This window comes from Heliconius melpomene, chromosome 6 (genome assembly GCF_056956725.1).
Source record: "Heliconius melpomene rosina isolate 202511_hmr_F chromosome 6, ASM5695672v1, whole genome shotgun sequence".
NCBI classification, from domain to species: domain Eukaryota; kingdom Metazoa; phylum Arthropoda; class Insecta; order Lepidoptera; family Nymphalidae; genus Heliconius; species Heliconius melpomene.
This window is the reverse complement of record NC_140394.1, coordinates 10,225,147-10,240,111: the sequence shown is the minus strand read 5'-3', so window position 1 is coordinate 10,240,111 and position 14,965 is coordinate 10,225,147. Positions and strand designations below refer to the sequence as shown.

The window sequence follows — 14,965 nt, the reverse complement described above, 5'->3', positions numbered from 1 at the left end:
AATATTGAAAAGATCATACCCAAATAAACACAAGCGAATAAAACATAACATATTCAAAATTTTAAAGCAAAACAAAATAATGCAATCTACGGGAAGAATACAAAACTTTTGAGAACATTTTATATGGAGATATTAAATTGCAAATTTAGCCAAACATAAATTAGCTAGAAATAAATAATATTAACTTAAAAACTATTGCAATCTTATAACGCATTAGAGTTCAGATATTGTTTATAAAATTGTGGCTTTAGATATACTTGTAGTAGAAATATTTCACTCAAAGATTTTTTATGATAAGGGTATGGAAAGAATTCCCAGCAAAAATAATATTGATTGTCGCTTATTAGTATTAGGAAGACGAATTAGTCTAATTTAATAGAACATTATATGTAATATAGTTAAATTATATGTAAAGTTTTTAGAAAACAACAATTTATTAATTATTGTAAAATATTTGACTATCGAAACTATTTAAAAATATAATAAAAAAAGAACAAAAAAAAATGAAGTAAAAAAGAATTACTTTATTAGCTGATCAGGTTTTGCAAAAATAAATTGCAATGGAAATGCCGTACCGACAATACTGCTAAAAAAGTGTCCTTTAGTTAAAATTCCAGACGTCAGAAATTTTATAATTAATTTAAATACGGTAAAAAAAAATGTTTGCTGATCTAAATATAGACCAGTCAATCTATAAAGGTTGTGATTAAACAACAAAAAGTAAAAGATACATTTGTACATGCACATTTTCGGATAGGCCTGGATACCGCATGTAGGGACTAAATCTGTAAGGAATATGAGAACAGCTTCTAAGCAACAGTTCCTAATCGGAGCATTATTATCATGTTGATTGGAGCAGCAATGATAGAATTGCCCATTTAAAAAAAAAATGTCAAATGTGTAAACGCAAAGACTATTTATATTTTTTTGCATGCATCTCCTGTGCATAAATAGTGCATGCATTTCCTGCATATTACAAAAAAATCAACTATACATAGCCGTAGACATAGCATAATAATGAATATAAACCGTTAAATTAAATTTTATCCTTCCATTAAATATTAAATGCATATTTTTATAGTTGTTTATTTGACTCCTTAGGTCGTAGGGAAAGTTGAACCAAAATAGCATTGGATGCGCTTGTTTAGTACTCGTATCTATATTTACGCGATGTTTTGAACCGGTGCCAGACGGATGTGATCTTCCGGGGCGATTATGTCATCCGTATTTACAAGCTACGCCCCCAAACAGAAGAAAGAAAAAGATGAGTTATTTGGAGATTAATGGCTATTTGTAAAAGCAATATATTTAAATTATTTTCATTTTCTCGCTCCGGTACACAATATACGGTGCAGAGTTCCGCTACTCAACACGAAAAATTTTAAAAATATGGCGGATAGTATAAAACAGAGTGTCTCAACACTAAGATAAAAAGATATCTAATACAAAAACTTCTATATAGCACCTAGAAATAATACCAAGTGCATCTTGCTTAAAAAGTAAGATATATAATTTATTAGAAATAGAAGATGTACTAATTCTGTGCGTCAGTTTGTTCGCGACATCTTATCTTATCTTATTTGGCAGACTCCAGCGTAATGTTACCGGTTGCGCATACAGAATTACCTAATAACTAGAAGTTCACCTTGTTCCGAATGATAACTGAATCCGACAGTCAACCAATAAATCTATAGAATCAAGCTAACACGAAATTTGCTTTGAGTATTTAAGAAAAACCATAGTGTTCTTTTTATTTTCTGCATACATAATGAATGAGTTCAATATAACTTAACTTCACGCTTTATCCGTAGCAGAGAGAACGAACGACCTTACGCTACGGTCTCTACACCTCGTCCACTGTCATTATTATTCCTCTTCATGCATGCCCTCCGGGGGGTCCTCATGCTTTTTACGTGACGTTCTTCCAGTATATTTGATACTGTATTTTCGAAGGTCAACCGAGGTCTCCCCCTACCTCTCTTACCACTCACTTTTCCATCATAAAGCTTTTTTACCATTCTTTCATCACTCATTCGTTCGACGATAAGTTCAATATAATTATGCAAATTGTCAATTGTATTGGAAAATGAAATAAATCAATTTAGGTCATACGCAGTTCAGTATATTACTGAAGATTCTCACTACATACACACAGTACGTACAATAATACTGAATTTCTCTTCAATTGTTATACTATGTCATTTTATAAAAACTCATAAAATGCATCAAAGTCTAGAATAATAGTGACTGTTTCAAGTTCCAAGTAGTACTTTATCATGCGATCGTAAATCTATGAACAATGGTCTCGTGTGCGATGTTATCGGTGGTTACTGGTTACTGGTTGGTAACAATGTGTTCGCTATTGAATGACGACGAGGTCGGTGATGAGCCTTGATTCCTCCCTTATTATTCCTACAACTTGCGGCCCGCATTACCGATATTGAAAATTTCAATGATTCATTTACTATTTATATTCCATACAAAGATTATATCAGAGAAAAAAAGAGAGGCCAGGAAAGTATTTCAAGAATACAGTATCGATAATATTGTAGGAAGGTCAAGTTAAAAGCAGGAGACTCCTTTCCCCTATGAAGAAGAGATATGCAGGGACTGCAGCGTTTGGCTCTCATTTCTCGCAGGTTATCAAGCTAAGGATATTTTTTATCCCTTAAAATATGTATTAATAAATCAATAGATCGATTCATATTATTATTAGTTAATTTTATTATTAATAATAATAAACAAAGCACGTAAAGTCTAACTTAAATTTTTGAAATGATTACCGGGCTTAACGAATATAAAACTATTTAAGACGTTCATTGTGAATCATCTTAATTAAAAGCATTTGAGAGCAAAGTTAACAGGCCAGTTGATCTTGAGAACGATGAATCAGCATCGTGCAAGCAGGCGGGAGATAAGCGACAATCTGAGCCTTATCAAAGTAAACGGCGGATGTTTATGGACTAGACTAGCACTTTGGTGTACCAAATTACACCTGAGCAATAAACCTATTTGATATGACATGATTTAATTTAATTTTTTTTTTAAAAAATACTATTACTATTTTTTTATAATTTAAAGAGAAATCTTTTAACTATGTTGTTGTTCATCAATTTTTATTATTAAAACTATTTAAAGTTATATTTAAGATGCTGAAGATATAATTTTTTTTTCGCATGTAGCTGGGTAGGTAAAGGGAACCTAGAATTAACCCTGTGTTCCCCATTCATCAATTTTCAAGATATAACGTGTAGAGTGGCGGAACACTAAGCCGTACTTTATCTTGTAACCAGAACGACAAAAATAAATAAATTCATTGAGTATAAATAAAAAAATATATAAAAATAATTATTACTACTAACTATACTATCAATTTACATACTTAAGCGAAAGTTTTACTTTATTAATGTCAATTACGATAAATAATTTATAGCATACAAATAAATACGCATATGAAGAGAGATTAAGTAACTATTTTTTTTTTCTAATAAGTAATAAGCAATTTTAAGTTGTGGAATTACATATCTATCGAAAACTTTTTATTTTTTATTAAACATATTATGTATGCAAAAATGTTTAGCTTCCGATTTGATTTATTTATTAGGATTCAGATTTTAATAACTAAATCAACCGCAACTGTAAATTTTACGAACTTCTTTGATGAATTGAAAATAAACTCTTACAAATTATATACAGACGACACAAGCGTATACAAGAGACGGTTTACTGATACATAGTACATACACACATTCCTCACTTACCAAATCAACATTTACACTATCTTTAGTTTTAGCCAATTTCTCCTTAGATTTATGTTTTCTTCGAAATAGAAACTCAAATACCCTCATTATTTAATTTTCAAATGTAGGGTAATTGTAAAATGGCTAATTAAAATTCACGTTGATTATAAAGACGTGTCGAGTCTAGGAGCCTTGGCTCAAATGTGTTATCATGGCATCCTACTTTCATGACTCAAAGCGGTAAGGTGATCGCGAATAAACATCCAAGTAATTTATTGACTTTATAATATTAATATAATAAAGTTTATGAGTTTGTCTGTTGGAACGCCATAATCTCAGAAACTATTACAACTCGGTTTTTTTTAATCGTTTTAATGTAACCTCTTCTACCGTGGTCAGAGTTACTTCTGGCATATAGAATCATATGTCACGTATCATACAAAAGTGGTGATCTCCCAACCAAAGTGACATTGGCGAAGTGATGAGTGCTTAACTGGCACGCTCGGAACACCATAAACTAAGAATTGAAAAGTAATACATATTTATATTTCACCAGGGGGGTAAAGCTGGATCAAAAAACTAGTTTACAATATAAGTTGGTACGAATATCGTCAGCGTGTTTGAGGAGTGCATATGGCGAGTCTCTACAAACAATTAAGATATGGCGATGACATCACTGCTCACTTGCTCTGATGCATGACACATATTTTCTCGTTTGGACTAAAATACAATTAAATTGTTACAGTGCCATTCGAAAAAAAATTGCTTAGACTATAAATTTAAGTTTTTTCTTTTACTTCAAATCTAAGATTTTTTTACATTTGATTGTGTAACTTTAAAAAATATTATTTGCATAATAATTATATCTATGTAACAAATTAAATTTTTTTACACCTCTATCATCAACGTCATATTGACGCAAGTGAGAAGTAATCGACATTAAAAACTTATTTTGGATTACCAATTATTTGGAGATAACCTAAAGGTTCGATCCATGTGTGGAAATGTTAATGAAATGTTTAGCAAGTATTTTTTTATTGTAGTTATTTAAAATTATTCAAACTTCACTATGACTAGTTAATTTACTTAATATTCTTAAATAATAGAGCTAATCCTTTTATTAGGTCGGTACAATCTATAGGCCTGTTTCCACCGTGAAAGAGAAATTAACGGGTAATGCCTAGGCGGAACTATAAAATAGGTTTACATTCCTACCAACAAAGCCTTATGGAGTAACCTTATCCAATATTTTATAATTATTATATTCCCTAAGGAACTGGGTATCTGAACGATTTAGTTCAGCTCGTTTGGTTCTCTTAGCTCGACTATTAATTAGTGAAAATAAAAATATGCAGTTTACTTTTGAGAGTTCAATGTAGTCCTTAATGGACTTGCTCCACTCGCGTTAGAAACCGGGTTTATGAATCTGAATTACACACACTTCTAATTGTTGTATAATTATTCGTGTCAGTAATGATTCATAATGATGTTAATTTTTATCACGACACTTTATAAGGAGCTCTACATTGCCAAGCAAAACCTATATATTTATTGTTTACTAGTCTAGTGGGGGTGGGTGTAGTCAAATAAGAGTAACTAGAAAATGATATAGCCTATAGTGATCCTTAATAAACTATCCAGCATATTCAACACAAAATTTTCAATTTATACCAGTAGTTCCTCAGATTAGCACTTCCAAGCAAACTCTTCGTCTTTACAATATTAGTTTATATGATAAGCTCTAGAAGAGCTATTGATTAGGTACCTACTTTTGACTAATGACCTACTATCACATAAACACAGCAAATATTGTCGATATTATAAATCATTATATTTTCATGTCAAGGTTAGCAGAAAGAGTTAATTAAATTTTAATTTAAATCAAATAAGCGATTTTATTAATATTTACACATGTGTTGACTTACGCTAACATTATCATAGTTTTTTTATCTGTAGTCGTATAATTTTTAAGCGTTATCGATTGATTTATCGAGACAGTAATATTATCAAGGAATTAATTTCCATTATGAATTACAGGTAACTAACGTTAAAGTAGGCTTATGTATAATAATCGTAATTTAGGTATGTTTATTTAAAACAGTGGTTTGTATATATAAAAAGTTAGTTATATAAAAAAATCTAACCTTTATTTTACTTGTTTTCTGAATTTTATTTATTTTTAAACGAAACGGATGTTGGTTCGATTCCAATTACTCATGAACGTCAGTTTTAATTTATAATTTCGACTTTAAGATAAAATAATTATACAATATTTACACAACAATAATCTTATTAGTATTTATATATTTTTATAAAGCATTTTTCCTTATTACAAAGAATTAAAGTTTTCTACATAAGAAAAAATACAATACTGTACGGTCATCCAATAAAGAAACGTACATAATGATAAATTACCGACCATGAAAATAACAACGATTTTCCACGGATATTACTGCAAATGAGTCTCCGTGCCGCTTACAAAGGAAGTGACGACAGAATGCAGTGTTTATTTTCTAGAATCAACGATTGCATTTTCATAAAAAAAAACCGGTTAAGTGCGAATCAAACTAGAGGCTCGCCGAGGCTTTCATACAAATTTCAGGATTGTAGGTCACCCGAAAGTACAACTTGACAATGTCAATAAAAGTTGACAAACTTAAGTTTAAGCGGGCACTCATTTGCACTACAAATGTTTGTAATGTTTTTTTCCTATAAATTTTCATTTTTCAGATTTTCTGCTTTATTTGTATTGTCAGTTCTCACTTCGTGGCACGGGACCCATAAAGTAGATTACGCGGCGAATTTCATACAAAATGCAGCGAAATCGATTAATATATGCTCGTACCTTTTGATTGCGTTGACTTAGAAGCTTGATTTTATTTGTGGGATCGTACTAGAGGACCGTAGATCTAAATATATGATATAAATTTCAGACACCTCCAAGAGATGGCGAGACAAATGGTCTTGACAGACAAAGAACAAAGTGAACCTATAAGTTTAGTTTTTACGTTTTGACGTACAGACGTCTAAAACCCGACCAAATATAGATTTTTTTTCCAAAATTTAATGAATTTTTAGAAACTATCTATAACGGATATGCAAGCTGGTGGTTGTAATGGGCGAGAGACGTCCAACATTCCCGACAGGTGAATGAGCAGGTGCTTGTCATATGTTTGACACAATTACAAGATCCTTTGTTCTTTTTGCATTTTATCCCTTTCTGACAACCAAAATCATTAGTTTTTAGAAGTAAATAGAATAAGAAAAATTATAGCTTCACACTGTATTCCGCATATAACAGGATAAGAAAAGAGAACCTACTATTACAACACTCCGTTCGCAACGGACCACTAAACGAAATTATTATTTAATTTATTTTAATAAAATAAAAAAAAAAAAAAACAATTATAAGTTAATAGATAATAATAGAGAAGCTTAGGGTATGTAGAGCTCAAGATATCGAAGAAGTGTAAGTGAAACGATGTGAGACGTTATGGCCACGGAGCATATCGACCATCAAATTAATTTTCAAGTACAACCAGTAATGAATGGGATGCGCTAACCTGCCTCGCGATGAACGTGGGTACAATCAAAGATAACAATTACATTATTATTAGCGCTAAAAATGAAAAAAGAACTTTGTTTTCTAGTAGCTTTTTTAGCTTCAGCTGTAGCCCGTAGCAAATAGCAAAGTAGGCGGAATGCATCTGCTCTGGAAACATCCACACAACTAAACGAAACAACAACATAATTCCGTTTCCGTTAAGACACTTTTATCGTCACAATCACACCCACAGCCTGTCGCACGCATGGGACCCTGCCTGCCTGCTGGCCTCTAATAGTAATAGTACTAGATAATAATTAAAATAATATTTGTATGCGTTATTGATTTAAAATTATTTGAATGCAAGCCATTCTTTAACATACTTAATATAGAGAGGATAATTCATAATATACACAATATATATGTACTGTTTATAGTAGCTTACTTAACAGTGGTTCGCTTAGCAACGCCAGATGATAATTAAAGTAAACAAAAGTTGGTGTTTGAATCGCCAATAATTGCATTACCGATAAGATAATAATTTACTTCATATTAAAGATGTCGCGATATTCTTTTGATAATGTTTTATCTTCACGCTGTATCCCGCATACAGCTGGTAGGTAGAGCAGATCTAGTGTTAACACACTCCGTTGTCCAATTTTCGGCATATGCGTGTTTTGTGGCTGATAATTTATTCCCAAGTGGGAATCGAACTCACAAGTGTCAAGTTTTTAGTTTGAGGCTGTGATAGTGGACTATGACTACCTCTTCTCTTCTTTTAAGCAAGGCACTTAGTTCAAGGTAACAAGATACGTAAGCAAAGGAGGCACTAATTGAATTTTAAATAAAACGTAAACACATTATTTAAGTATTTATAAAGAATCAAGAAAACAAAATCATGAACCAAGTGCAATGACTAATTACATACAAATTGAGATAAAAAGACGAAAACAAACGTCATTTCTATTTTAATAAATCTCAGACAATATTTGCATTATATGTATAAATCATTTATATGAAAATAAATTAATTTATTTACCAATAATAATAAAGATAGAGGGAAAACCAACAATCGACTTGATGGTATTAATTAGGAAAATACAACTTAAATCGAATCGATTTTATAGGAAAATTAATATAAAAATGGAATCGATTTAATAAAGTTGCCATAAGAATTGTGGGACGAGTGTACATGTAACGGTGAAATGAAATGAAAAGTAATCTGGGTCGACTTCTATTAAACAATTGTAGAGCAATGGTTTTTTTATCTATAGATATTAAAATTATTATTGAAGCGAGGAGTTTGTTTGGTATTTAGCGCGATAATCTTAAGAAGTACTGGTTCAGGAGGCGGGCTATGAATATGGCTATATCGACGTCGTCATGTCACGCACTGTACCTGCGGTCAAAGTTAGTTATAATGTGTCATGTCACATGTGTCATACATAACTCATAGTTAACTCGTTTTGACCACTAGGGCAAAATTAATAATTATTAAATCACTTTGTATATAAACGGAAGTTATAAAACTAAAGATCTACTTTACGCAATACTTACATGACATGTTATATAATAAATATTTCAAAACAGAAATATACTTCTTTGCTTAAAGCAAAAAAGTCTGTCATTGCTTCGTTAATACAAGTTTCTCTCGAGTTTTTTTTTTTCATTTAATATTTGGAATTTAATAGGTATTATTGTGAGACCTTGAAACAGGTGGATGGCGACCACATCGTTCCCACGTTTTGTCTCTAAAAAAGTAACCATTTATACTTCAACAGACGTTTTTCAATAGTACAGTATACTTAGCTTCGCGCTGTATCTGGCATGTAACAGGTAGGTTGGGGGAGTCTATTGTTAAAACACTCCGCTCCCCACTCTCCGACGAATTCAGGTGGCATTGCTTGTTGAATAGTGGAACTTAACACCGACTTAACTTAACAAAATAACAAACATTTTATTCTCGAGTTTTTAATTTCATTTCCTCAACTGGGAATCGAACCCAAATTGTGCCCTTACCAAGACTGGCCTCTACATGAAAATAATGAACGAATTTATTTTTTATTGTAACATATATTGAAAAATAATTCACTAGTTTTGTCTAGTTTATTCAAATTTTCGAAATCGGCCATAGCTTTTGAGTTGCAAAAGAAAATGTTCATCAATTGTCGTGAAGACGAGTATAAAAAGGCAATCTGTATTAATTATATAACAATTAACCAGTGTTTATCATATTATAGTATTATAGTTGAATGAAAATGGGATGCATGTCATAGATTATAATCGCGTCTAAGTTGTACAAGGCTGTTGTGATATTAAAATAAGTTACAATGGAGAGAAACACGTATTAAGTAGGTTTTTGCTATTGTTTTTGTCAAGTAAGACGTTCTTCGAACGAGGAAGATCCTTGAATAATCTATGAGTTAAAGATTCATTGTAGTAATTTTAACGTTATTTTATAGTTTATTTGTACATCAAAATGTTGTTCAAAATTTAAGCAAAAAATCTCTAATTGTATACAATAATTATCTATTTGAATCGTATTTCGGGCTATTTTACTGATACGACAAAAGAGGAGGTTCCGTCCGTTCGGGTTCCTATGAGGACGTACTCTGGCACTTTAGGTTCTACCTACGCTAGAGTTTACACAAAGGCTTAAAGTATTTGTAGATAAAATAATAAAAAAAATGCTTGTCAGCAGCCATGCACGCCGGAGCGAGGCAATGAAATATTAAAAACGATTAGATAACATTTATAATGGTTTACGGCAATTCATAGTATAGGTATGTTACAAATTCCTTTTGCAACGATAACGATGTTGGACGTAATTATACCTGTATTTTTGAGGCCTCAATATTTACTTATCTATACTAATATAATAAAGCGGAAGAGTTTGTTTGTTTGTTTGTTTGTTTGAACGCTAAGATCTCTGGATCTACTGGTCCGATTTACTATGTTTTTGTTTTGTATGAAAGCTGCATTCTTCAGAAGTGCTATAGGCTATATAACATTACATTACACATATATACTAATATATTAAAATACTTTCTAATTTGACATGCAATTTATGCTGCCATGTTAATAACAACCGCCGTTGCTAAGGGACGGTTTGCAAAGTTTGTTTGTTGTTTTAAGAAAACGTCACCCAAAATGAACTTATATTTTGATATTCATCCAATAATTTCATAAATATATTTAATAAATATTCTTATAGTTCAAGCAGGCGTAGCCGCGTCCGGGTCCACTAGTTTAGGTATAAATTAGAATTACATCATAAAATATTATAAAATAAAAAAAAATAGAATTTTTTTTGGTCATATATAAAATTAAAAAGAAATTTATCCAATTTAAACTATAGCCATTACTGTGTTCAGCACAATACATCAAACAAACGAAACGGAGAGCGAGGACGCTTTCGCGAAACAGGAAACCTTTTGTCCCTCTCCATCCGGCCGGGCGGGACAGGGACGGGGATAAAAAGACGGTTAAAACCGTTTGGGACAAAATAAATAATAAAATCCCAACCGACTCTACTTGTATGACGTCGCGATGACATCAGCGTTACTTGGTGAATTGAGCGTACAATGTACATGTAGCGTATTGGAAATATGACATTCGTGCTGTTGCTAGGTAATAAATAATATGTGAGGCCAAAGCGAAAACTGCACGCTAATATAAAACTATTTAATGATCCATCACGAGCTAAGCTCATGTCGATTCAATTTTCTCATTACTTCCATTATAATCTGGTTTAGAATTTTCTTAGAGTATGTACAAGTATTATGTAACTGAGGTCAAAAGTATACGTTTCATGGCATTGTCCTTTGTACATTACATTATATAATCCGTACCTGTTTGCCGCCGGCGACCATTTTGCTGGTTTTGGAGTAGCACAGGTACAAAAGTCACGGTCACACACACAATACAGGATGTTCTATATAAGGTAATCCGTGCGAAGCCGCGTCTGCCGGACGCGGCGGTAGAGTTTGAACTGAACGGTCGAGATGCGCCTGCGCAGGACGAAGGCTTACCTGATATTGAAATTGCACACCCTCACGCGAATTAAACCTTTATAATGGTTATTTATACTGGTTATAATGCTATAAACCACTATCGAGTCGCTTGATGTATTATTTATACATTGAATTACATCGAAGGTTTTGTGCAATTCCATTTTGCAGCGCGACAGGTAGCTTTCGGTGTATTCTTAGCAGTGCTCTGTGATATGTGCAACAGCCTACAGTTTATTCTTTCTTACTCTTAAATGGAATCGTGATTCAATCAATGGCTAAAAGTAGTTAGATATACATATATTTTAGTCATTGTGAAGAGCAGTCTTAATTAAAAATGCAATTCTAATTCACGTTTACTTCTTAATATTTTATTATGTTTTTATATTTACAATTTAAAAATTATTAACACTTTTTATACTGTATGCATAACAAAATTTTCGAATAAGTAAGAAGTTTCTCATAGATACATGGATTCGTCGACAAGTGCAAATCATTCGCGAGTAATCGTTAACTTTGCTAATGTATCACATGAAGATTTTATAAATAGATGCCCACAAAATACTTTACTAATATTTTTATATCACTATACAATAAAGTACATCGAACGTTTTGCACGAAACTCCTTAAATTCTTCTATTTTATTTCTGGCCTCAACTAAAAACTTCTTTAATAAAATTTATATAAATCAAAAACAATCTCAAAAAGCTTAAGAATTACTTCGTGATAGATAACCATCTCGCTATCAATGATAAATGTAAAACAGAGGATGAACGACCTTGTATCATCCAACAATAGACATAATTGGTCAAATGATTTAGTTGGAATAAGTGCATCCGTCCTGTAAAAAATTCAGGTGACAGTATTTAACCATGAATGGTCATTTGTTAGCATTTATTTTTTATATTGCATTTTCTGGAGGCTGTCGCGGTGGGACGACGTCTGACTGTAGCGGCTGCGGGTTCGATTCCCACTCGAGACAATGGTTATTCTTTATTATATTTCTCTCGTTCTGATATATAATTATATTCGAGTTCTGTCACTCAACATGCAATCTCTCGCTAATTTGGCGGATAGTGAAGAACTAAATGACTTCTACTTGGCACCAGGTATGGTCTGCCCTTTTATGAGGGAATATAATAACTCTTTGTGTCTGTTATTCAAGCGGCTAAATTGTTAACAGTATGCGATTGTTTGTTGATGATGGTTGCTACTTAATTTGAGGCCAATCCTGGGCCATATAAAGGATCTCCCCCTACCGATGGCACCCAGTTTCTTGAGGCTAACTTGGCCTTGCTTTCTAAATCATCTCGATACTGGAACTCAATCGAAGCTAAGGTCCTCTATGCTCATATACTGGGCGCTGTTTTAATAGGATTGTTCTCGAAAACTGGTGACACGACAAATGGATTTTTCTTAGTGGTTAACGTCCAAACTTGTGTTTTCTGGGGGTTGAATTGACCCAGGTACCTTTCACTCCATAAGGAAAAATTCCCAGGGATCCCTAAACAGTAGAGACAGACTTATTTCGGCTCTGGTCAACGTTTTCCCAATAAAATCTTGCGCGGCTGGAGCCTCCATCAACCTCCACTCATATGCATAGCAATGTACGAGAGAATTATCTAACATGTAATTGATGCAAAGGAAACATTAGACTATATTTATTTACTTACTTGTACATAAGTAGTGAAAGCTTTGTCTATGTTGTCAAGTACGATGTCAATATTTACAGTAATAGCCCAGTAAAGTAATTTGTTACCAGATTACCGTTAATCCAGTAGTACGCGGTTCGAATTTTATCATCAATCAAAGTCGACTCGAGCGATATGGTTGAAGTCGGCAATGGCATATTTTATTAGACAGTTCTTATTAAACACTACTATAACGTTAAATGACGCGCGTCGAGTTGATGATAGTGAAGAGTAAATAGAAGTAGAGTACATACATTACGAAATTAGTTCGTTCCGTAGCCGCTTTATGTGTCAAGTGCACAATGCAATAAATTATAGTTATTGAATTTATGACATTTTAACAAGGTAGTTATTTGTGATGCCATTGGTGGCGCCTTTGGGTCGTCATTTTTTATCCATATAGGTCGGCAGAGAATTCAAGATACTGAGTGGTGAGTGGCAAAACTCAACACATCTTTCTCTACCAGAGAGGAGAAATATCTTATTTCTTTAAATGCAAATTGAACCCACAATCATGGCGTTAACAGTCTGACTGAAATCTTACTGGGTATATTTTTAAATACTGTTATACAACACGCTATTATTTAATTGTATTTATTTTATTTATTGTAATTAATAAAAACCAGAAAAAAAAGAAAAATCTAGCAAAATATTTGCTAAGCAAGCTAAAAATCAACTTTTTATAGATTTTAATGAAAGCTAAATAGAGAAAACGATAAAACATTTTTTTCCTATCCACTAAATACACGTACAGACACGTTAGTACACCATGGTGTCGGCTGTCGGCGCACGGGTGCAGTGTCCACTAACTAGATAACGCGTGTCCCACTTTCTAGCTTCCTTCCTATGCGCTCGCATACTAAGAAAATACTGTGTACTCGTTCAATTACTTTTCAAAATTTATCGTTATTTTCTGCTTTCGGACACTCCGCTGAACTCTCCACTTTCCGCTGATTTCTGGATGCATTGCGTGATAAGGGGCAGACCTCAAAGCCGCGCCATGCCTCGACTCCAGAACCAAGAAATGAAAACATATATTTCATATATTTCCTCGAATGGGAATCGAACCCATAGCCTGTTGCGCTTTCAGTCATACGCTTGTGCGCCTGCTATGGCGAGCTGGCCTCATAATTAACTCTCTTAAAAAAAATAAAGCCAATTATGAAGAACGTAGTATTTCTTCATTGACTTTATTTTTTTATATTACTAAAACATTTCCAATCAAAATTACATCTAGCTAAACATACAAAACCAAAATGAACGTCATCAAAATTTATGACTAACAAGTCCACAATGAGAATTCAAAGAACTATTAAATATCTAATTTCGTTTGAATTGTTATCGGAGGGAAATAAATCTCAAGGCTCGACATGCAAATAAAATGCATACCAACAACCAAAACATTATGACCCCTATAATATTTGCAAGAGATTCCACAAATTCTTATTTCTCTGTAATTATTTGATATTTTTATAATTATATTTTAAAAGTAGCTTCGATCCCCACTCGGGGGAATGATATATTTATTTACGTTTATATTTCCATTTCTTCACTCCGGTGTCGAGGCAAAGCGCGGCGTTGAGTTCTCCCACTCAACACTCAATGCCTCCAGAATTCGGCAGAAATTGGAGAACGGAGTGGCTTAACACTAGGTTCCCTCTGCCTACCCTGCTGTGTGCGGGATACATCGTGAAGCTGATTTAATTTGATTTAATTTAAAACAAAAGGTAGAAATCTAAACAAAAACTATTTCAAGCGAAAATTTACACTTAAAATAACACAATCAAACCAAAACTCTAACCAATCATTGCATGTAGCGCATAGCATAATAAAAAAAACAAAATTCAATTAGTAAAAAAAAAACAAAACAAAGTTGCAAAGCATGACTAACCAATACATCGTCCCCACTGGGAACAATGATTTTAGTAATATATTCAAGTATCTGAAAAATAAATATAATAGTGAGTATATAGGCATGTG

At 32.7% G+C, this 14,965-nt stretch overlaps 1 protein-coding gene across 4 annotated transcripts in view; it reads right to left on the bottom strand.

Moving 5' to 3' along the window:
- Positions 1-14,965, bottom strand: part of Moe (moesin) — a 39,814-nt gene that overhangs the window by 22,805 nt on the left and 2,044 nt on the right. For 2 of the 4 annotated variants that reach the window (XM_085186444.1, XM_085186446.1), the window contains exon 1: positions 11,136-11,294. The exons of the other annotated variants lie outside the window; for them this stretch is intronic. In XM_085186444.1, coding sequence (XP_085042570.1) covers positions 11,136-11,156 — 21 coding nt within the window. In that variant the 5' untranslated portion in view covers positions 11,157-11,294. Of the gene's footprint in view, positions 1-11,135; positions 11,295-14,965 lie in introns of those variants that run through there. 4 annotated transcript variants of the gene reach the window in all.